At 37.9% G+C, this 25881-nt stretch overlaps 1 protein-coding gene across 3 annotated transcripts in view; it reads right to left on the reverse strand.

The window, feature by feature from the left end:
• LOC126049840 (contactin-3-like) overlaps positions 1-25881 on the reverse strand; it is a 115355-nt gene that overhangs the window by 15473 nt on the left and 74001 nt on the right. For all 3 annotated transcript variants that reach the window (XM_049826893.1, XM_049826892.1, XM_049826891.1), the window contains exons 6-11: positions 25543-25727; positions 17447-17583; positions 15030-15159; positions 13622-13772; positions 2731-2858; positions 1104-1279 (exon numbers count right to left, since the gene is read on the reverse strand). In XM_049826893.1, the coding sequence (XP_049682850.1) occupies positions 1104-1279; positions 2731-2858; positions 13622-13772; positions 15030-15159; positions 17447-17583; positions 25543-25727 (907 nt within the window). The remainder of the gene's footprint in view (positions 1-1103; positions 1280-2730; positions 2859-13621; positions 13773-15029; positions 15160-17446; positions 17584-25542; positions 25728-25881) is intronic.

A 25881-nucleotide genomic window follows, 5' to 3' on the forward strand; every position in this document is an offset into this window, starting at 1 on the left:
TTTCCTTTCTAATACTACTATTTGTATATACAACCAGAGTACAGCTGGGGGGAAATATTACTAAATAAATAAAGTCCATGTAGCAATACTGGAAGGTAACGGGCTATGAAACGGAGCATTCCCATTACAGCATGACAGATGGTCAGTTCGTAATTCTCAAAACATTTCTGTGAAAATGTACATGATATATGAATATCTCATGGCTCCTACAAGGAAATCTCATCATCTCCACATGCACTTATATTTAATCAATTGCAAACTGCAGAACAATCTGTGTGTTTGGTGCCTACTGATTAAATGCTAAATCTTTCAAGGTTTTACAGGCAAAAAGAAAAAAGTTAGGTGCTGAAATTTCACCATTTCACAGGCAGCAGTGTCTAACCCACAGCTACTCCTCTAGGGCAAGACATCTGGCAAGACTATGTGAAAGGAAACTTTATGAGGGCTTATGATGGCCGGTTTCATGCCGATGCTCAGCTGCTTGTTTTCTTATCACTTGGCCATGGCTTGCACTGTAATAAGACCCTTTTGCCGTAATTGATTTCATTCTCTTGATACATCTGTCATCTGTCTTAATACTTTACTTTTCATGTTTTATCAGAAGGCTAAATTCTGAAAACCATTAATGTCATCATGCCCACCCCAGCAGCATCTCTGCATCTTGCGTAGGAAATATTTAATGAGGAGATGCTGAGGCAGAATGTTGAGGGATACGCTAGGGATGCAAGTGCCAGAAAAATAAGGAAAGATGGGATGGTTTTGTTCAGCTTTAGGCTGAAGCCCACAAAGTCTGCACCAAGTTCCTTAATCTGTCATTGCTGAGTTTCATGTGACCTTGGGGAAAATCATGTGGGGACAGATGTGGAAACAGAGGTACACACTTCCAATACTTCAGATCTAAAACACAAGGCGTCTGAACAACAGGCAAGCAATGGGCAGCAAGCTAGCTCAATGAATAATTTCCCTCCAACATAAAAGAAAATTATACATGCCCAAAAGAGAAGCAGCATCCTATTTTTACCATGTTGAAAAAAGAAAAAAGTAAGCCTGTCTGTGCTGCATACGTCTACAAGGCAAATGAAGAGAAGGTGTTTGCAACTTACCCCTCCAACCTTCTCAAAATGAGAAGCGTCTTTCTTGAAATCGGTGAGTGTTCCATTAAAATACCAGGTGAAGCTGATGTCCAGTATAGGATCATGCTGAACCTGGCAAGGCAAGATGACGCTTTCTCCAACAGTGACATCCATGTTGGAGGGTGCCAAAGTAATCCTTGTTGGCTCTGTTGAGAGCAGAAGTTATCAGTTATTGGATTCCTGTATTGCTGAGCTTTGCTTGCTACTAATATTCTACCATGGTCTTCAAATATGATTAATGACGGTCACTTCAAATTATGCAGCTGGACTATAAACGCTGCTGCCCGACCCCTCTCGTTGGAGCATTGTGCCCTTGCACATTTACCAGTGGGAGCTACTCGACACTGAAAAGGTAAATTTTCACCTGCTGTGTACAGGCCAATATACTTTAAAGAGCTAAACGCACTGCAACCCACAGCAATGAAATTACCATTCAAGAGCGTGTGTGGTTCTCAGCAATAACACTCATGTTTTGGAGCAGAAAGCTTGAGTAGCAACCACTGGGAAGATTAAGAGGTGGGAGTGAGAGAAGGAGCTAATAAAATCTGGAAACTAGAGGAAATCCACATAGGGTAGAATGCATTGGATATTTATGTCCATATATCATATAGAACATAAATAGTGTCATTAAGAACAGCTGCTTGTTATTCCAGAATAACATTAATGGAGAAAAATTTCAAGTACTGTAAATACTGCGGAAATAAAATTTAATTCTAGAAATCCTTTGTATATAATTCTACTATTTGTATATAAAGAGACATGAATCATTTAGGAGCATAGACAGAAAATATGAAGCTGTTAATTCACTGAACAAAATAATTCTGTTTGGCTCTATGAGATATATAGGATATATCATGCAGTAGGGTATTAGATAATTCTGAGTTTGGAAAATCTTTCAGATATTCCAATCTTTAAAAAAGAACATAATGAGAAAAGACATTCTTCAGATAAACTCCACAGACTACTGGTCCTTTTAATCCAGTATCTTAGACAGCAGCTAGTAATGGATGACTTAGAGGAAGGAGCAAGAACCCTTTTAACAACAATTATGTATGCAATCCACTTTTGAAGAACTTTATATTTTACTGCCCTTGGAGTCCCTGAATGCTCCTGCAGCTGTAGTTTCTACCACATCTTTTTCCATAAGCAAACAGTGTATAGTTCCTTAGGGCTAAACAGATTTTGGAATGGAATATAAAATTACCTCAAATATTGTTTTGATTGCCATGTTTTGTTTTTTTTCTCAACAAGTTCAAAAAAAACCCCAGACTTAAAAGCAGAATTGTACAATTAGTATTTAGATAAGTGAGAGAAGGGAGGAAAGTGTTCAGAACTTCCTCACATCTGAGAAATATCTTTGTCAAAGACAGAAAATCCCTCAGTCTCTTTCCTCTCAACTAATAAAAGAACTATAACAAATATCCTTTTATCTTTGCATTTTGTTAAATATATAACTTCTCACACTCTCTACTTTCTACCACTTTTAGTATTTTTTCAATAAGCAAACTCAAGACTCCACATTGTTGCAGGCTTCCGTTGCAGGGTTTGCAATTCAATTTACATCACCTCACAGATGACCCCATTCCAGCTCACCTACCTGTAACTATTAAGTTTGTTGAGCCACTGGCTGTTCCAAACTGGTTTGTTGCCAGGCACGTGTAGCTTCCAGCATCAACTTTGGTCACATTGGCTATTCTTAGTTCTCCATCCTTTAATAACATGATTCTAAAAAATTATGACGAGATTTTAAAAGTTGCAGCACTGGTTTGTAGACAAAATGCTTTAATACTCATACTGTTATCCTTAGATATATCAAACTGCATCAATTACCAACCTGATGTTTGAAAATTTTGTGGCCATACGCTAACAACAACAAATGTGAACCAATCCGTATATTACTCACCATTTTGGACACCAGTAGAACCAATGTTTCAGACATGTATGTATACCTATGTACGTGTATGTGCATGAGAGAGAAATCCCACATTAACGCCATCTTTGTCAGATGCACCAATTGAAACTAGAATAATTTTCAACTGTTTTACATTGTTTGCCTCATGCAGTCTTGCGTGGAAACTTTGAAATAACTGTGTGTCATTATTATGATGATGCAATAGGATTTTGCATAAGCAATACACACTTTGCACTTTTCAGGATTCATAGAATCCTAACACCGACTGCATTGAAGTCAACAGCTCATTTGCACAACTGACTCTCTAGAGTAGGAGTCAGCCCATGCAAGTAGAAACTCAGTACTTGTACAGAAAGCAAACTGAGACTTCACACCGCTGCAGACTTCTGTCTCAGTTTATCCCCGACGCTGAGCAGGAGTGACCTGCAGATGTAGCAGAGGTATGCTTTGCAAAAGGACTTGAAGGAAAGAAAATTCCCTCCACCCCACACACATTCCACCAGCGAGAGCCATGCCTAACGGACAGACAGCCTGGAACAAACCAGAAAGATGCTTATAAAAGATGTGGACGAAAGATGACCCACAGTACTTCTATAGACAGAAGAGCACCAGCATCCCAACAGCAGAGATGATATCCTACACAACAGCCCTGGAGGGAGATAAAGGTAAGGCTAATTTGACTCCCTCTTTCCTCATTTCTAGTCCTTCCATCTGTCATATCCTTAGATGCAGGGCCTCCTACCAAGTCTTCCCTAAGATAACCTGGAGCAGCTGTATAACTAACTGTATATAAAAATATCCAAAATAATTAACGAAAAAGTAGACATCATCCTGATACGCCTAAATCAAAAAAGCTTGAGCTTCTTTCTCAGATCCCATCACTCCATTTCAAAGGCACCAAATGAATCACAGCGAGGCTATTTTGTCGGCTCCCTAAGCACCTTTAGCTAGAAGGTATTTTGGAAATGCCCCAAACACCCACATCTAGCTACACAGAATCAAAAGAACAGCAAACAACATTAACACTCCACAGGAACCTCTAACCACATTAGCTGAAGTCTTACACAGTTGTCAGAATAAGTATCAGCCGAGAAGGCAGCAAATGTCATGAAACTTAACATTGCTATCTTCCCTTTCTCAGAGGAGTCATGAGGATTTTGCCTTCTCAGTTGTATGTAACTTCATTTATTAACCTGCTGCTTTATTCATTAAAAAATTCATTAAATACCTACCCCTGCTACTCTTTTTATTTTTAACATACTTGAGGCAAATTAGTATTAATGGAACTTCATTTGTCCCAACTTAGATTTAGTTCTCTAAAGTTAAATACGTATTACAAAAAGTAGATGAGGAAGTCTGCTGTTAGGTGGGAACTGGGATCACTGCCTTTCTTCTCAAAACTTGTCCCAAGCATGGGATAAGCAGGATGCTCACTTGAAAAAACAGGTTCCTTGCTTTTCTGGCATTCACACACTGTATCTAAAAGCTCAGCGTGAGCAATTCTCCATGTGAAACCCCACATGTGCTATGGTGGCTTATGAAGGATCATGCAAGCTTGAATCCGCTGCAGCAGTTGCAGGGCAAGTCTGTAAAGACTTTTAGAACTGAAAGCAGGCACAGCTAAGACACACCTGCTGAGCACCACCTTAGATGTACTTGCACTGCCAAAATAAAAGTTGGCCCATAAAAGGTATATGCTTCAGTAAGCTGCACTGTCATTAATTATTTATATTGATTTATATTATAAATAATACAGTGTTACAATATTTTTGGTTGGTGTTTTTTTGCCTCCCCCCCTCCCCTCCCCCGCAGCAATGCATCTGAATCCATTATTTCAGAGAATATTTAAGTTGGTAAATAAGGGCAGCAGAATGCAACTCTGGAGTTTGATGGGTTCAGTGACCTTTACCTTCACCCTTAACTTCTCTGCTCCTCCAAAACCATGTTCACTAACCACAGACCACGGCAGTGGGAGTCTGTCATGGCTCTGTAGTTGTGCTGCTCCTTTCCCTTACTACCAAATCCACCTAATCCTCAAGGCCACATGGAGACTGCATTTTAAGTGTCTGAAAGCAGGAGTCTGGATTCCTTCCACAGCTGCACTGCTATTACACAGCTCTACAATGAAACCCACTCTAGAAATAAGCACCACTTTTAATTGTTTTTCTTAATTATTCTCAATTGCATTTTATATTTTCTTATAAAAGCTGTTGCAACACTCATTGCTGCAGCTGAAATACTTTTCCTTTGGGCAAAGGTGACACAATAATGACATTAACAGATGCAAATTTTAAGTGGTAACAAGTCACTTTGTTAGAATGACAGACAAAAGCATCTTAAATGGGGGAGAAAAGAGTTATAAATAGACAGACAGTTTAATCAGTTTACATCTGGAGGTTACCAACTTTCAGTCTTCCAAAGTGTACTGAGGTACCTAAGCCAATGTGGCGGTGTTTGAGGCATATTTGTAAGGAGGCTGTGCTTCATCAGTGTCAGCACAGCTGACCTCCCGGAGGCTTATTAACTTGGTGGGTTTTTTTGAAAATTCAGAACTAATATTTGGCTGCACTTTATATTGGATGGAACATTTGTAACTAACTAGATCTTGCAATAGGGTTTATAGGTATTTTAAATGTGTTAAAGAAGTGATTAATACATTTTATAGGGAATTACAATGACATCAATAAAAGGTGTTAAAATGTATCAATTATGGTTGAAAGCAAGCTATTGAGATGTTGGACTTTCTAGCCATCTGTATATTTTGCAAAGGCTTGTATCGCGTCATCTCCTTTGAAGCAGTTTCCAGTAGAAAAAATACAAAACCAAATGAAAACCCAACACTGTTGACAAAGCCTGAGATCAAATAAAGGAAAAAATAGGATCGGGGTATAAACCAGAAAATGTCCATTGTTTAATTAAAACGAATCACATTCAGAGTGCTCTGAGCTATCTGCAAGTCTAGCTTGCCTAAAATAATTAAGCAATAGGCTTATTAAAACCAAGATATAATTATTAAAAAAAACCCCAAACAAACAACAAATCAATTCTAGAAAAAAATTACTGTCAAAATAAAATCTTTACTGGTAAATTAAAAAGAGAAATGCTTTACTTTTTCAATTACAAAACAGTAAATGCAGCACAGCCTATGAAAACACTAAACCCAGGAACAGCTCTACCCCTTCCTGCTGAAGCATTATACAAACTGAAGCTTTTAGTATACTTAAAATTATTAGATATTCACATACTGTTATAAAACAAATGTACTGTGGCTGGCCCGCTGCCAGGAAGTGATCTGGTTCTCTAAATACAGAAAAAATAGCACATCCTTTGGCATTCCCTGTATCTACAAGCGTTTTTCCAATACATTTTGTTGAAGGCCAGCAATTTTCAAAGTGAATGCCATTTTCCACACGCTGCACACTTTTGAGGCACTGGCAAGTGGCAGAAAATTTTAGCCCTGTAAAATAGACATAACGGGCAGAATAATGCTTTGGCACATATCCATTTGCACAACAGGAGACTGATTTAGGACCTGTTTGGTTCTCAGATCAAAACATCATTGACAAAATCATCATCTCTAAGTCTTGAGCAAAATTGTGGGAAATTCATCTTTGAGAAGATTCTTTTTTTCCAACAGTCAAAGGGATGGCATAAAAACCCCCGAAACAACCCAACTAAACAAACCTACAACAGCCAAATGTCTTAACTCATGCCCATGCTCTTTGAGGTCACGGGCAGAGGGATTAACCAACTTCAGGGTTCTTGACTTGAGAGGCCCATGCTGGTAAAACTATGAGAGTCCTCCTGTCCCACCCAAACTAGGAGCATGTATTTGGTGTTACAGATCTTCCAGACAGCTGAGGGACTTCAGTGGGATTAAAGTCTCCATCAATTCTGCCCCATCTGTCAAGTTTTATAAATGACATTATAATTTGTTATTAGTGATCTTAGTCATAACTGACCATGTAGAAATCCAACTGTGAAATAAGCACATGCACTTCTCATACGGATAAATTATTTTAGTATTGTTACAGACTGCAACCAAATTTTCACGTTTCAGATACTGAAACAAGTATCATCTGGGACTGGAGGGAAGTGGTGCTCCAGGATGCCAATCCGAGATCTGTCAACTTCAGTATCTGTAGTGTAAGAATAATCAAGCTATTCTGCATTCACTGTCCCCACGTCTACTTGCTCAGAGAACTGGCACAGCATCATCTGGAGGTTTGCATAGTTCTACCTTACCGACCAAAATCCTGTTAAATTGAAGTGTTGGTGCAGTACAACCATACACACGACTAAGGGCCAGAATATGTCTCAGGATCCAAGACCACAAATTTGAGATTCAAGACCTGAAATTTAGTGTCATTAACAAAACTGTTAACGAATGCAGATTTTTCTCATCCTCCTGCGACAATACTTTACTACTGAAATAACAGACATAATCAAATGAAGTAATCGCTGCCTTTTTTGTCAGACTATTCAGCAGAAAAGTCAACTATTTTAGATCCTTATTGATATGATAATAAACATAAACATATTGCTTTCCAGTTCATAACACTTCAGTACAAAGGAACAGTGGAATAGTGGGTCAAAACTGCCTTTTTGTATATCAATCAAATTCCAACTAAATTAAACCGGATTAATTAACAAGAAAGGCAGCAAAAAAAAAAAGCTCCTATTGAAGCACTGGTAAATAAATTCATTACTTTCCACATCACGGCATTTCAAACTGTAGCGCAAAATGAAATAAGAATACTTAATTCAAACCGTAGAGAAGATAAAATGAGTAACTGATACTTCTAAGAATCACGCAACATTTTATCAGGAATTATTTCTCCTCTTTTCTTTCCCCCTTAATTTGACATCACGACAGTTAAAGATGCTGAAACTGGAGATTTTTAAGACAACTGCACTGGAATGTCTTTTAGTGAAGTTGAAGTTTGCAGCACCTTTTCATCTTTTTCTAGTCTTGGTAAATCTAGAAACATCTAGGAATAAAGGAAGATTTGTTTACAAGTGAAATGCTGCTCCATATGATCTCAAAATCCTTTGTATTAATCTGTTTCCAGTCAGGTATTTGAGCCAGGACCACAGGACCCACTACAGACAACATGTAGCAGCTGTCTAGTACTATATATCAATTACAAATCATATACATTCATAAAACATAAAGAAATCTTTAAAAAGGGGTTATCTAGGTTGCAGCATATTTTGGTATGTCTTCTGGTTTTGATGAGTTAAACTAGTATCAAGTGAATTTAATCTTGGTTAAACATCTAATCCTCCTTTTTTGGAGGATAAAGGAAAAATAAAAGCACATTCACCTGGAGATGGAGGTGTCTCAGGCCAGCTTTTCAACACAGAAGAAGGTACATGAAGGCAACTACAGTTTCCATCCTCTGCTTTCTCCACCTGGAGACTCTAGGGGCTATGGCCTGCTATCAGTAGCAGCTGCTCCACATTACTTTGGAATAAACAAAACCTAGTTGTGGCTTAATGACTGCAGATAAAATACACTTTAGAGAAAATTTTTAAAGGCCTTATAATGAGATGGTTGTCAAGGAACAGCCTGAGTAAGTACAAGCTGCTCCCAGTGTGGTGGTACACAGTAGAACCATAATATGGGGTGAAAAATTACCTGTGCCAGGTAATCATGTACCCTCAGTACCTGATCTAGCAGTCATTAAAACCATGCAAATTCTTGCTAATTCTTGATTATTATGCTCACTACATCACCCCAAATTATTTATTTCAAAGGTCCAAAACTGCATTCTGGTGGGAAGCATTATCTTCCTGCAATACCCAATTAATTTAATTCCCATTCCCTGTCTGGCCTTCTGCATGTTCTACAGTGACCCCTATGCTTTCACTTCTCTCTGTATTCCACTGCTCTTTACTGTCTACCTCTCTTTATTCAAGATAGTCTAAAAAAAAAAAACCAACACAAACCCAAAAAAACCACCAAAACCCCCCACATATTTTGCAAAACTAACAAGAAGGAAGATTGTATTCTTCAACATTGAGCGGCTTCTCAGTCCAGAGCTTGTGAATCCATTTTGAATTATATTTTCTTCCCTCCACAAGACTTATCACATTCAGCTCATTTAATTAAAATCTACTGAGACATTATCCAAATCTTCTACATACTGAAAACGCAGCACCATTTAAAAATAAAGAATACAAGCAACAGTGTCATCAAAATGAAAATCTTTCAGGCTTTACTGAATTCATGTGGTCAGTACCTACACCAGAATGTAAGTTCTTTTACAACAAAATACTGTGAATACATTGAAGTAATGCAATATTTGTGCTTCATTTTTATTATTCAAATGGGAATTTTCTTAAAACATACCGATTCGATCCATGTTGCTGCGTCTTAGGTGACATTTTCACTTTTACAGCTGACATTAAGGACTAGGTCCACAATCACGCTAAGCCATGTTTGCCCTCTAAGCCTTCCAGAAAGCCTTCCCAGTTTAGGTACTGTCCAAACTAGCATGGTCTAACCACGGTATCTATACCAGAGTGCTGGTGGAGTGTGCTGGCACATCCTCACCAAGAGGACACACTCCAACATTTGTTATGTTTACATGAAAAAAACCACATTACACTGTCCCTGTTCTCTACCAACGCAGAGTAACTCCACCATACCACAAGCAGACCTACCAGTATCAATAAGAATATGGTTTTTAACTACTCAAGGGCAAACAGATTTGGGAAACTATACATGTATTTATCCATGTGGGGTACAGTGCAAGAGCTGTTCCCTTGCAGGAACTGACTTACAGAGACAAAATAACTTGCTGCACTCTTTGAAGACTGTGATTTCCCTCTTGCTTTTTACAAGAAAATGGCAACTGTAAGGGAGGGAAACGTCAGTCCCCATCTCACACTCAATCGCTGTCTGTCTCTCCTAAGGAGCTCTCTGTGAGCCTGAACCCTACCAGAGGTCTGAGCTCCAAATGTAATTAAGCTCATTATGCCTCCCCTACCTCTCCCAGGTAAAGTGCATGCTGGACCTCTGTGGCCAGCATTAGACCTTTTGGGAACTCATTCCTTCCTTTTCCTGCAATTAAAAAAAAAACAAAACACCCCATCCCCCCAAACAGACTTCTCCAATAGAAATGTAGTTAATGGTTGAAAAATGTACTGCTAATTGGCAACACTTTCCTGAATTGCAAGAATTGTAGAACTGCAAGAAATTCATGAATTACAATTATTCATAGCAGACAGTAATGAACTCTAGTGCTTTCTGCAAAGAATCACATTTCTGCTTTTCTCTAGTGCTTTCTGCAAAGAATCACATTTCTGCTTTTCTCTGAAGGCAAGTGTACTTCATTTAGATTAATTCAGGATTATTGCCTTGTTGTTATGTTTCTACTGTAAGCCATTTGCAGTGTGCGGTCAAAAATATAGAGGGAGACACTTTGGGCCATATTTTGGAAATACCTGCACTTTGCAGAACTGAAAGCCATAATTTATGTTCATAAATCTAAGCGGGCAGCATCATGCATGATCAATACATGTTCAGAAACTGAACATTGCTTTCTTTAGCCTGGTACCATAACCACAAATGAAATTGGTGGGTACTGCTTTTGAAGGGCAATCCAAAGCAACCATTAATACTAGATCTGATGTTTATTCAGAGAGAGAGCTCACAAAGCAATGCAGAAGTGGTGGCTGGAATGCTCTTCTCTTGGACTTGTGTGGAGCCCTGCAAGGTCCAGCCGTGCCTGCTAGATTTCGGTATCATGATTCAAACCTGCACAGGTTATCTGAAGGCTGGTGACAGGCAGCTCCAACAAGAGACAAGCAGAAACAAGAACGATAGCATTCTTCCTGCCTGCCTTTTTATGGAAATGGTACAGGGACAAAAACTAGGAATTTTCCTAAATGGAGAATATCAAGTGCTATGCATTTATGTACATGCTTTACAAAAGTGACCATAAAAAGACGAACAAATGAGTAACATCAAAAAGAAACAGGTTTCACTAAAGTTTTAGAGATCATTGGTGGCCCTGTGTTACAGACTTACTTATCAATGTGATACTAGGTCATTACAAGACGATGGGAGGTTTCACATAGAAAGAAAAAACAACTAGTGTTATTCTGAATGAGATTTTGCTTGCTTGCTTGCAGGCATGCAGCCAGCTAGTGAGTCTGTGGTACCGTGTCAAGCTCTATAATGACAGATGCCTAATCTTCTGCCAAATTGCCACATTTGACAACGCTTAACACTAGAACACATGAAAACCATCATGGTCCCTGTGAAAAAAGAGCCAGAGCTGCACAGATCAAGATGACAGCAAGTGTCCAAACCTTTTGGGTAAAAGGAGAGAGCTCTAACCTTACGATGGAGCAAATAATGGTCTGAATTGCAGCCTCTCAAAGTTTTGATCTATCTGGTAGCATCGTCTACGTTTAGAAATTTCAAAACAAAACCACAACATTTTGTATTACAGAAATAGCACTACAAGAATTTCACCTGGCTCAGAAATAGCTTCCCAATGACAGGCTAAGCTTTGTACAATCTAACACAAAGTCCTAGAGGAGGGATACACGCATATACACAGGACACACTGCCATGGCAATCCTTCAAAAACAAAACGTTCAGTTTCCTCAGTCTCATGTCTGGACTTTCGGCCACTTCAGTGATTCTGCCGTCCCTGAATTACCCTGCAAAGTACAGGGCGATACCAGAGCATTGCAAGAGGAACACTCGAAGTCATCCGGCCCTCACTGCTCCCAGGCAAACCCTATGACCTTCTGTGGCTGTTGCTGTCAATACAGTCTGTATCTAACTTGGATAGTCCAGCAATTAACTAGCTGCAGAAAGGCTGACCTCATGGCAGACTGAACTCCCAAACAGTTATTCTGCTCCTAAGAGTTTTTACAGCCTGTACAGAGTGCTCAAGTGCTGCAGCTGGAATGACCTAAGTATCAAACTGCCCAGTTTCATATTAACTTACATCTATAACTATCTTAACTACACCTTTCATCCAAGGGGTTTTTTTTCCTGTCCCAGTTCACTACCTGAAACTCTCAGTCTATGCAAATATTGAAATGTAAAACAGAAAGCTTGAAAAGGCAGTAGTCCCTAGCGTTGGAGAGGTGTAAAGCAACGGGCTGCTCCAGAGTGCAGAGACGTATGCTCCTCTATAGTTTGATTATACAGTTTAATCAGTAGACTTGGGCAATTTAGTTTATGACTAATTCAATAATGCTTTAATGGTCATTGCTGGAAAAAAGGTTTACATGTTGCTGGAAAGCAATAGCTGAGGATATAGGTGAATCACAAACTCTCCACGGAGAATTACTAACACCAAAACACATTCACTATCATGTAAACACTAAAGAAATGGCAACATGTTATTACTGGTAGATAAAAGTTCATAGTTGCTTGAAAAGAACCTGCAAGTCTATTTTTGTTTTCTTTTCCTGTTTTCAGCTGAACAACATGCACATGACAATAAGTATATGTATGAACAAGTACATTCATAATGAGTACACATCTCATTTTCTTTCACAAACCTCTTATTTCTTCCTGAAGTCATACAATCTTAATCTTTTCAATGGCTGAACTGACTACAGATCCATTAGTCACTCTTGTAAGTATATTCATCACCCATCCATCATCTACCCCTAACTACTGAGAGATGACCAGCACTTAACACAGTGTCCAAGGGAATGAATTTTTATAAGGGCATTAACAAAATTTTAAAAGTTATTTTCTGTTCTGTCCCATACATAACACCGCTCTATTATTTAACTGATAATGCACACCGAGCACGTTTGACACTTGTGGCACTTTCCTAAGTGTTCCCAGTTAATTTATAACACTTAGATACAAGTGGTTTTAGTGTTTTTCTTTCCAAAGTGTATCACACATTTGCCAATACTGATTTTCATATGTCACCGTTCAGCTCAAGTGTTTGGGTTTATAAGGTCCATCTTCCAATCACCTGAAAAACCTTGCATATTTCTTTTTTCTGTATGTGTCTGTGTGTGTGTGACCTACAATTTTGAGTTATCTTTGCAATAACTTCTCCCATATAAACAAACACAGTACTAGAATGGTAAAAAATCAGAACATTAGAATGGTAAGAGTGCTATTCTGGACCTACCAATTATTAACTTTTACCAACTGGATTTTTTTTTTTTTTTTTTTTTTTAAAATCTCCTTTTTTTTCCCCTCAGCCACATTATCACCATGGCTGTAATATGTTTCATATAGCTCCTTGCCAGCATATTCAGAGTATTTTGTTAAAGACTTTAAGTACTGTTTTATTAGCTTTGTATTTCCAGTTTTTGATCAGTACCTGGTTCTAAATCAGGCCAACTCTACATTAAACTGAATATAAAACCTGGTCCTTGACCTTACAGAAAGCAATATGCATGTACTCTCAGTGCTTAGATACAATAACAATTAAAAAACAACCAAACAATGGCCCCAGCTAGACAGGCTTCAGAAATACTTCATGACTATTTCAATCTACAGATGACACTATTGCATAAAAAGACATAAACACACTTTTTGTAAGAGTAAAACAAATAAACCAATGTAACTTGATACCTTTCATTTTCGTGTAGCTGCTCACCTCCCTTCTTCCAGGAGCATTTGGCCTTAGGGGAAGCTTTGGGTTTGCATTCAAAAGTAACTGTACTGCCTATTTGAACCTGGATCAGTTTCTTCATTGGATTCTTAGAAAAATCTGGAGCAGAAGCTGAAACAGAAGGGATAATAAGACTGAAGTAAAGCACCTTTAATCATATTAACGATACTGCTATTTAGTGCTTACATGACACGTCTCAGCTTCCAAACATAACTAAAAGCATGAATTAGTTAATTCAACGTGATCCTTCTACTGGACAATCATGCATTTCTTCTCCATATACTGGTACAAAAGTAAAGGTCTCAGCTGTGCCGAGTACGCCACCTAAGGAAGCATGCACAGAAGATCACACTGACTTGATCTGAGCTGAAGCTCAGTGAACCCTATGAGCTTTAAGGACATGCCTGTCTTTACACTTCGCTGAATGTGAGCATACATGACTTGTCTACGTTCAGGGAGGGCAGTCAACACCGTCGGTCTCATTAAAGCTCAGGGAACTGGTTGGCTTCTAGTTTTGTGCGAGAATGCACGTCAGATCAGGTATGTTAGATGACATAAAATTACAGTGCATCTCACTCTGAATGGGTATAGTTTGCATTAGCTAAGAGTTAAGAAAAGGCACATGGCTTCTACCTATACTAACACTGAACTCTGAGAGACAATTCAGCATCTTAGGAGACCAAGGCTGAGAGAGCAGTCTGCTGATCGACTATAACCTTAACAACAGAAAGGAAATAACTCACGTCCCCAAAACACGCTGCTCTTACAAGGCTGTTTTGAAATCAGCCTACACTGGAGGTAGAAATTGCACAAGCGTACGAGCACGTAAGGCAGTCACAAGCCCAGCGTCTCCCTCAAACAAACAGTTGTCGCTATTTTAGACTCAAGCACGCGCCATCTGAACGACCGAATGACAATCCCTCGTCCCCTCGATCAAGAAAGGTGGCACACAAGAGCAGCCTGTCGCTTTTAAACCACACTGCTCCCCTGGGAGCTCTGGAACCGGCGCAGAAGGGGAGCGCAGCCGACGGGGGTGCGGAGCCAGTGCTGCCTCCGGACCATGTGAGCTGTTTTAATCTTCAGGCCTGTGTCCAAGCCCCCGTCTCTGCTCTTCCGCTAATGAATAATTTAGCTGCGTTCTGTTTTAAAGCAATGAATGATTGGACTGTAAATCCTCTGGAAACAGATGAGTCAACTCCTCGGCACTGCAGATAAAAGATACTAGGTCGACAAAAATGTTTATTTTGGTGATAGCATCTGAGGGAGTTAAATTTGAGATCATGACGAGGTGGAATACGAGATAGGTGGAGGGGGTGTGGAGAAGGAGAATGAGGCTTGTGTTCTCCTGAAAAAGGAAAAAAATCTTACCTACAACCCTGAGGTCTGCACTCGAAGAGATGACACCATGTTTATTTTCAGCTATGCATTGGTATCTGCCAGAATCTGTCAGATTTAGATTTGATATTGTAAGTGCACCATTTTCAATTTGGATCCTTCCCTGAATATTAAGAAAAATATCTTTATTGATGATATATTTCCTGTGAAAAATTTAAAATAAGTAAGAAATATAAATAGGGCAGCATAAATACAATAAATGGGGTAAATGTAACAGCATAATCATGAGAATACTTCTAAAATAAGTGACATGACCACAGCGTGGTATGGCAACAATGATCAAATAGAGAGACTTGCCAACACAGCGTATGAAATTGATTCTTCAAACTTGCTCAGTTTCATAGAGGCTTTGCAATCTCAAATACCCTCATATTTCCCCAGAAATATGGACAAAATCATGCTAGGCTCCTCAACGACAGCCCAGAGTATCCAAACTATACAGATGGCACTGGCATTTTGTACTATTTAGAGATTTCACACATGCCATTTGCTAATGAGCTCTCTGTAATACTATGCAGAAAAAATTCCAACAGTCGTTAAATGGAAGACACATATTTAAGTGCCTTAGAGCCGACAAAGCTACTGAAGTATAGGGATCTTCTCACCTTACTTATTCTTGGAAAGCTACACCAATTATGGTAAGAAGTGACTAATTAGAGGACGGAGTGGCAGGAACTGGTGAGAAAAAGGAACCAGTGACAAAAGACAAAACCAAAGGAGCTTCTCCTTTGGGAAAAAACAGAGAAACAATAACGGACAAAAGAACAAACTATTTTCTCTAAAACGTTTTCTGATTTTTTAATTATTATTATTTTTTTTTAATCTGGACATGGCATACCAGGCCTAACGCAAAGGTATTCACTCTCTGCCTCTTCCTAAGGGCATGCACTTACAGTTGGCCCCACTGCAGCGTGACTCTGGCTATCTATGGGCAGCTCAGCTCCTTCCTTGACAGGTCCCTTCCCAGTTTACTGCAAGGAGCTCAGCCAGTTAGACAAAGGACAAAACAATCCCAAAGAGGAACAAGCCTGAGTCTCCACGTCTTGATCCTCTCTCTAGCATCCCAAGCTGCTCTTCTTACTCTTCCCTATAAGACTTTTGTTTATGGAGAAGGGGAGCTAAGTGGAACAACCCCAGCAGATTTTTGTGGAGGAGACCCAGCACGAAGAAGGGTTATTGCAGTCAAGGAGCTCAAGACAACTGATCACTATACACAGAGAACTCCTCTTCTGACATGTCCTCAGTGCCAGCTTTCAAAGGGTTAGTCCTATAGTTTACAGTCCTTAAACATTTCCAGTCAGTCATGCTTATGCTCTGAAACCATGCCAAAAGGCTGGGCACACCAATACTCAAAAGTGGAGAAGTGGGAACAGTGAATGAGAGAAGATATTTTTGTACTTACTGAGGTAAAAAAAGTACATTACCTCAGTGACTTTGTATGATACGGTAACAATGCTCTTAAATCACTGAGATGAGATTTTGTACTCCCTCATTTAACCTGTCCACAAAACACTACCATTCCTTTTAGTGAGCATGTAACTATAACACTCCGAATGGTAAGAAATGTTTTTCAGTGCTTAGATCATTTTTCATAGCCATCCACCGAATTCACTTTAGCAGTCGCTCTTTCTTCTTCAACTCTGAGTGCCAGCGTTGAGCACAACGCATTGGCCCAGGGCAAAATGCTTCCTGCGATGGGCTAGTGCCCATAGTTTATATTCCTGATAACCTGAACTGGGCAGTTTTCTTAATGAAGCAGTGAGATTTAAAATCAATATGGCTATCAGATGCTTTTATGCATTTCTGATTTGGGAGACCAAGTATCTCACCTTCGAAGTACAACCTCTTTTTCCCTGTCAACAAATGCGTTACTTTCCATTCATTTACTTTAACAATTGTATTAAACAGCAATGTAACATAGGTATTTGCTTTGTATTTCATTCATTGTATCAAGTAATGGTGACCCTATGAATTTCTAGGATTTTTATCTTTTTTCGTTGAGAAGTTTGAATATGTTTTCTTATTACCTTTAAAGAAATGCCAATAGCAAGTATAACAAAATCATTTAAGTTCTCTATCCCTCATTTATGGTTCTTAATGTATAACTTTAATTAAGCTTCCTTCTCCAGTCTTTCCTTACATACTTATTTCTATGCTTCTATCATCACTTTTAAATCTGCTTTTAGCTGGGCTATTTTTGTACAACATAATTTGTCTCTGTTTCTGGTATTGCAGCTTTTGAAGCTTCCATCTGGATGCTCCCGACAAACATATGAAAACCAGTATCAAATATTTCTCTTGACTAATTACATGGACTTTTGCGAATTCTCATACTTATATGAAGTACTATTGATTTTACATAGCATCATGTTTTCAAAATAGAATGTTACCTCTATTGACAGTTGGTCTCCATTCTTCAGCCACCTATACGATGGTTTGGGCTTCCCACTTGCTCTGCAATCCCAGTATAAGGTGTCCTCTACAGCAGCCTCAGTATCTTTTATCATCTGGATCCAGTGAGGTTTTGCTGCAGATGAAATACACATCAACAACAAAGACCCTAACACTTACTGTTCCGTATGAGAATTAAAGGGCTAACTTGCATGGCACTCATCAGTTTTCTGCATAGACTGGTTTGTACCAACAGAGGTTCTCACTGGTTGTGCTTCAGGTCACCTAAGGAAACAATATACTCACTGTTCCTTTTATATATTTTTATTACAAGCAGTAAACCAAAAGAAAATTGAGATTACAGATCACTAAAGCTGAACTAGTGAAACCAGAATTAAAATCACTCATGATCAAACAACACAACTTTGAAATTGAAGTAAATGTAAGATAAAGAAATCAGCGGTAACACTGGAATTAAATAATTGATGTAGCTAAATCATCAAATTAATGCTGAAGAGAATCCTTTAAGTCCTCAAAAAAAATGTAATGGTATGTCAGCTTTAGTTCCAAATATCATTTAAATTGTTTTCTAATGCTAGTCAGTACTGAACTGGATGAATACATGGATATACAAGACTGTTTTTGAAAGCATTAGTCTTAGCACAGCATTTGGGTGATGCAAACAGGAATATGGCCTGAAAGTCCCCCAAAATCACTAATTTTTAAATGAAATTTTGATGTATTAATACCATACATCCTTCAGAATTACCTAAAATACAATTAAAACTGTAGAGATGGAGTTTAAAACATCTGTTACAGCTTTCATAGGTTAAAAAAAAAGCAAGCTCACTTGGCAAATAAACATCACTGCACAGAAGACGGCATTAGTTTACTCCTTTAGTGCTATTTCACACAAGAGCACAACACTGCTTTATAGCTAATTCATGTGAATTTTCTTTGAATTTATTCAATTAACTAGAAAGTTTATCATCTCAATATATGCTATTTCTCCAAGACAAAAAAAATTCTGGACATTGCATATGGATAAAACAGATAAAAAAAGTAGGGTGAAACTTGGTTACAAATATATAGCTAAGGGCAGAAGACTTTTCCAGAGTCAATTTGATTACCCTAAAGATTTTCCTAAATTGCTAATTTAGGACAATCTCATAACACTCTTATATCAAAACAACTAGGGGAAAAAAAAAACCCTGGTGATATAGGAAAATATTATTATTTAATAGATGAGTTTTGGAAGCACAGAAGGTCAGATTAATTCCTGTTGAACTTCCTACTACAATGGAGTTACACCAACAATTAATTCAGACCAGGGAAATTAATGACTTGCTGATGGCCACAAGGGAAGTCTGCAGCGCAGCTGAAAGCTGAACCTGTTCCATTGCCATAGGCACAAGACCAGCAAGACCAACGTTTGGCTGAGGGCTGGTATTAATCTCTTTAAAGAAGATTCACTCTTTTCTAGCATACAAATTTTCTCTCCATCATACGTTCTGCAATGCAGTGATAAGATCTCAACATGATCATATACACTACCATACTTTTATGGCAACAAGGATTAATACTATTTATGATTTATGTATACATACTTAGGATTAACTTCTCAGAGAACAACTTACTAAAATGTATTCATTGAGATACTAACTTAGGAGGTTTTGGAATTCAACCAGTATTTGCTGATAGTGAAACCCTCTTCTTATTTCTTTTGTTTTGCATGTCCCTTATACCCTGTGAGGTTAAATGCCTTTCACTGATTTGGAGATATTTTATTTTTTTTTACACTCTCTTTATCAAGGTCAGCTCTGAAAGACAGGATAACCTTATCTTTGCGTCGGACAAATGTACTATCTTACTGATATTAATTTTGGTTAAATCTTGGAAGTTAATGTTACAACACTGGAGTTCAAGAAAGAGCCATTGCTTTATCTCACATTGTCATTTGGTGTATTTGCCCCACCTGTGTCAAAGGGATGAAAGCTCAGGACTCCACATCAGCATGCTTCCTGCACTTTGCATACCTAAATATTTATGCAACAAGCAACAGTGCTTGAATTACTGATGGATCCATACATGAACAATATTTCACATCGGCTGCATATCTCCACTTGAAAGTAGATTAAATATAGTCTATTTTCAAGTTCAAGATCTTGGATTCAATTCCATTAATAAGAAAAACATTGTCTACACCATAGATCTTCCTTTTAAGATTCTTCATGTCAGACAGTCTCCACAGGAGGGTTTCCCAAGTCTCCACGGTAGATATGATAAACTACGTCTTTTTGGAAAGCATGGGAGCAAGACAACCACTCAAATCAGAAATGAACAGAACAGAGCTTCCTAAGCCACAATCTGAGAAATTTATGGTGCTTGTTCATTCGCAAGAGTGTTGATGTAGACTTTAGTGATTTCCTTGAAGGCGGCCCTTTTTCTCTTCAAATTACTCATGAAGGAATTCAGTGGAAAGAAAAATACACTTTTCAATCTGCCACATCTCAAAGTCTTTAAAAAAGGCTGTAAAAGTATTAGAAACTCTTTGAAAAAAGAACAATTCAACTGACCGGTTCAAAATTGAAAAGGCAGCTAAACAGGGGCAATTCCAGCTGGGAATATTCCACTGCATACTCTGAATCTTGGCCAAGGTAAAGATGGTCCACATTGCAGCAGCTGAGAAAAGTGCACACAGGCAGTCACGTAACAGTAGATTTGCATATCCTCTCAAAAGATAAGCATGACTTTCCAAGCCCAACACTACCTTTTTTTATTGAGCTCTGCCTGACTGTACCTAAATGATTCTGTATATATGGCTTTATTCCTCTTGAGGTTTAGTCAATGCTAGACAAATGATACCTGTTTAGAACACCTGGTTCCACCGCCACATCTGTGCTCTTGAAGGAAGACTAATGACTTGGTAACAAAGCCTCATTCTCTCATGGAGCTACTGCATTGGCTCAGTGTGTAACTTGGATCTTCCTGAGGAGACACCACTCCCTCCTCCTTAAACAAGGAATAGGCAAATAAGCAACATACTTTCATTGAGATGAAAAAACCCCCATGTCCTCCTGTAAGTTGAGAGGTTGGAAGTTAGTCTGAATGGAGTTTGTAGTGCAGGGTTTGAGACTGTGACAGGAATCCATATTGTGTGGTAGTATTAAGAATTCTTAGGAACTTGCTGTGCAATCTTCATGAAAGATTCATATAAAATTCCCTTAGGACAAAATACTTGTAGGTAACTGATTTTCTAAAGAAGGTTAGCCATCAGCCTCATGGTCAGTCACTTGGAAAAGCACCAGACTCTGTTTTGCTTCAGTTGTTTTTGCTTAAAATATTCCTTGCAATACTCATGGTCCCACAGGCAAGAAGCGATGCAAGTGTGTAATTTCATAAAATTTATCTCAGTGAGAAGACTTGGTCTTTTTGGTGGCTACGCTCACCCTTTTCTTCCAGCTAATTAGTCCAGGCAGGTCTTCCTGAAGAAAAGAACTGTTGCTTCATTACACTCTAGGGCATCCCTGTAGGCCATAAGGAAAGCGATAACAATTTTTTTTTAGATTTTTAAGAAACTTTTTGCGATGACTGTTCTGAGCTTTGATGCGAATGAAGACCAACTGGAATGAGTGACTCCAATGAAACTCTTGGAAGCAATGGCTGAAGAAGTTAACACTTTTCAGAAGCTGTGCCGCAATCTCATTTGCAAATAATTTGTGGGATACCATGCACAATGTATGTCAATACGGATTTCTAGATATTTTTTCCTTCAGAATAGGAGACTCTAATAAAAATCTCCTCCTAATTCTGTAAGCCATGGGAATAGCATGAAGGAAAGGCAGAACTTCAGGACCATGACTTTTGTCTAGACGCTGTGCTCTCCCAGAAAGTAAAGGTCCGTCGTACCTCTGCTTTAGAGGCAGAAGACTATGGGAAGCTCTTCCACAACAGTCTCTAATTAGGCCTTGCACATAAGATGCAATCTGCTTTTACACATATCTTTACTTTGAAATTTACAGTCTGAAAGCTGGGCTGGAAATCTCCTTTGAAAATACCTTTGGATAGCTCAGCAGTTGGACACTAAATCAGAGTCAAAACGAACTTTCCATAGTTCAAGAGAAAGCAGCTATGAAGTGTACGGGGAAGAAAAACAACCAGATAATGTAAACTTCATTCTTCTAGGTAGTGTATCTGAAAGTCAGGCTATGACACTCATACTGATGCCTACAGCAGCAATGAACCTTATTTTATCTCAAAACTCCAAGTGACTTTACACATGAATAACTCTTTTTCTGATAAAACAGCTGGGCCTAGAGAAGCATCTAAGGCATCCCTGAATATGTCCATTATTTGACTTCCATGCAAAAATAAAAATGCTCTCAAGCAACAGGTAATGGCTACATCATTGGGGAAAGTTTTAGTATATAAAAAAGATGAACAATTTGTCTCTGTAGCAAGGCAGTTAAATTATTAGACAGCATCAACAATTAAACTCCAGGCTGATCAAACTCAGCAAGTCCTTGACGGTATTTAGTCATTTATAGGTTCGTAGCTAATGTTTTGAAGACTTCTCTGTGAACAAGATAGAATCAGGCTATCAGACAAAAAGCTTTAAACAGTGAGGCTCTTCCACATACATGAATACTGTAGCTTCAGTATCATTTTGATGGTACGTTATTACCAAAGTAAGTAACAAAATAGACAAGTATTTTTTGATATACTAACAGATTACATAGAGTCTATGTATTACTGGGGGTTTGCTTTTGCTACTACAGACTACCACTGCAGAGCAAAAGGAGAACAGCAGCAGAGTTTTTTCTCCGTTAAACATTTTACCTTGGTACTATCAAGCATAAGTTCCATTAAATCAGCATATGCTAATTAAGAATGCATTTTCTTCAATTATACTTTAAATTAATTGCTTTACATATCTCTACCATGTAACATGTTTAATTGCATCTTAAAATAAAAAAATGTAATTGTTTCGTCTCTTCTAATTTTTCCATGCTGTGAAACGTCTCCGTGGATTCTTTTCTTATTCTATTATCACTTTATGGAAAGGGCTAATAATGATGACGAACAAATATGCTAATAAAGTGGAAGCAAATTATTTATATATCCAGGTTTTATATTAAATCAAACTTAGATAATCTCGTCCTATTTTTAGCACATTCTGAACTCCCCTGAGGAGAAAACTGGCATTAAACGTTGGAACTGTACAAAGGACAAAAACCTGAACATTTGGTGTTGGGCTTTCCTTCATAAAATCCTTCTTGAGAAGATTAACAGTCTGTTAGTAATGTTATGAAAGAACCTAAAATATCTGTTTTAGAGTATCTATTTTAATTATTGACTTCGACTATGGGTTGAGACTTATATTGAAAACCCACAACGAAATTAAACAGAGTGATTCTATTTTTAATAAAGAGAGTTACAGATGTGCACAGAATTTCTATACCAAATTTATAAGCATTCTTGAGAAAATGACTATGGATACAATTACGGTTGAGCCTATGTTCAAGTGCTTTGTGGTTTCAAGACTAATTCATTATTGGAAGAAGAGGCAGGATACACAGAAAACATAACTGATCTTTTTTTGTAATCAAACCATTTACACACTGAAAAAAAACAATTTTCAGAATTCAAATTTTACAGTTTCAGCTCATAAAACAAACCAGGAGAATAAGAATGTTTCATTTCATAGCAGAGCAATGAAATGTTTCAAGCTTTTGTTTAGGTCTATCTTTATGTTTCATTTACAAAGAACCTTTAAAATCTGCAAAGAAAGGAAAACCTTCTATTTTCCAGTCAATTCTTGTTATACTCTTTCTTGGGTAAGCCAGAAACGTGCTTCATTCTTTTGAGAAGAGAAAAATAAATGTTTTAACTTTTAAAATAAAAAGGAACCTGTCCATTTGTAACGCATATATTTTTCTATATATGATTAGCAGACACATCTTACACTTCTACCAATGAAATATTTTAACAGCAGCCAACATCCACTAGCATTACCACACAGATCTGAGTCATCTTTGCCAGAGTTGGTACTTTCTGGCAGATATATTTTTTTTTTTTATTCTAAGTCTTCAGTGTAATGCATTAATTTCCCCCAAATTCTCACCTGCTTTTAGAACAACTTCCTTAAATACCTATCTTTTATTGGAAGAGTATTAGAAGAACGTTAGATTTCTTTACCAGAGAGATTTCTGAGCTTTGATATAAGACGCAGCGGCAAGTCACAGGAAGATATTATCTTCGGTTATAGAATGTTATTGATCCACAAACAGAATGAAAACCCTTCAAATTATCGAAAAGTGTTAAAATGATCCTATCCTGACCACAGACTTGTTGGGATTCTATTTGCAACAGTAAAGCAAGTAACAAAACAAGAAAGATTTAAGTAATCTACTTAATTCTGCAGAATGGGTTTCATTAGGCAGAACAAATGAAATGAAACAGTCGGAGCGCCATTAATGCCGCTACAGATCTCATCATTCTTTTTAGTCTGAACATCCATATTAGGGATGAATCTAATATGGGCAGACACTTATACTGGAGTATGAACTCTATTTGAAGGTTCAAATCCCTTTCTGGATTTGTAATGAAAATGTTCACGCTGATTTACTTGTCGCAAAACTGCAACTCACTTGCTTTTATTGATTAGCAACATCCTTTGTTTCAGCTCTGTGTCCTTTAATGAGCAAAACAAAACCTGGGAAGCAGGTCAAATATCTCAAGATTGCCCACTATTGTAATTACATTACAAGAACTAATGAACAAATCTACTCTATTCTGGATGTAGTTTGCATTGACATGTCTTATAACTGCCCTGATTTAAAACTGGAGTAGAACTACTGAGCCAAACTGATACACAAACCACAACTTGTTTGCAACTTTCAAGTAGCAAAAAAAAAGTCACTTCATAAAATCAGATGCATAGTGCCAAGTTTGGAATGACAGATGACACTGGCAGATGAAGCATCTCTAGATCTTTTGCCCTATGTTATTCATAGGATTTCTCAAAAAGTCCTAATTACAACTAGTATATGGAAAATTCAGGTTGCTCAAACTCCCCTATCCAACCTGATCTTGAACATTTCCAATGATGGTGTAATGATTCAGTGTAACTATTAATTTGGAAGTTGAGAGGGGGAAAAGTCTCTTTTCCTTCCTCCGTATAAAACGCGTTATGCCTTAAAATTAAAATCTTCATTGACTAAAATCTACATTGCAGCACTCTATGTGTTCCAGTAATCAGCAGCTGCCCATACGGAAGCAGTAAACAGAAAGAACATTTGCTTGAAGTTGCACAGTAGCTATGCTCTATGCTTTTTCATACAACTTTAAAAAAAAAATAAAAAAAAAAATCTTTGCTCAACTACTCCTACATGAGGAAAAACATTCCAAAGCACAGTCTGAAACACTCTTTAAATTGCCATTTACCTAAAGAAAATTATATTTGCTGAGATCTGGCTTTAACAAAAATTGTCAATTACCACATTGTTGCAAATCACACTAGCTTTAAAACGCCACCAGTGTGCTTTGCTGATACTCATTTCACTCTATAGCCTTAAATGCACAAGAGACTCTGTCTGTTTCCAGCTATTAAATTTCATATTATTTCATTTCCTATGCTGGATTATATTCTCTCATTTTAAAATAAAATTGGCCATTTTGAAAGCAAAGGATTGAAAATATCCATCAGTAATCTCCTCCTAAAGCAAGATAAAATTTGTATTTCCTGTAAATGTGAGGCCTAAATGAACCCCCAAATAAATCCAACTGACTGAAAATCTAAGGTTTCACCAATGGAACAATAAGAATTGTTTTAAAAAAAAGTATTTCCGTCACAGAAAAATAAGCACAAGCACCTTCTACACTACTCTAAGCAACCCTTTTGAGCCTGGACATTTATTACAGGTGTTATACAAAAACCTGGTGCACAAGTTCTCATCCTCTGTGAATAGCCACGGATTTTTAAGCACAAACGCTTGATGGTACTGCAGAAGCTATAAACCCCAAAGTACCCAAGAGTGGTTTATAGTTCTTGTACAAAGAAGGGTGGGAGAAAAGAAGGAAGAAAGTTTCCTACCATAGTAAGTGAGACGTCCTCTGGCAATATTTTTTCCTCTGGAGTTTTCAGTAATACATTCATATAGTCCTGCATCCTCCTGCTGGAAATTAGGTATTTCAATCATGCCGTTGGACTTCCGCAGCTTTATTTTACTTGGAAACGGCAGACCGTCAGTTCTTCTCCAGTTAATCTGAGGCACAGGGCTAAAAAGAAAATAATGGGATATTCAACAGCTTTGGTTAAAGTATTTGATTGTCAAAACTAGAAATTTTAAATAACATACAATAAAACTCAGAGGTGACTAAAAGCTTGTGTTAAAAGTGGTATCCATACTGTAGATGACAGATAGTCAGACAC

The sequence above is a fragment of the Accipiter gentilis genome, chromosome 23 (genome assembly GCF_929443795.1).
Source record: "Accipiter gentilis chromosome 23, bAccGen1.1, whole genome shotgun sequence".
Lineage (NCBI taxonomy): Eukaryota > Metazoa > Chordata > Aves > Accipitriformes > Accipitridae > Astur > Astur gentilis.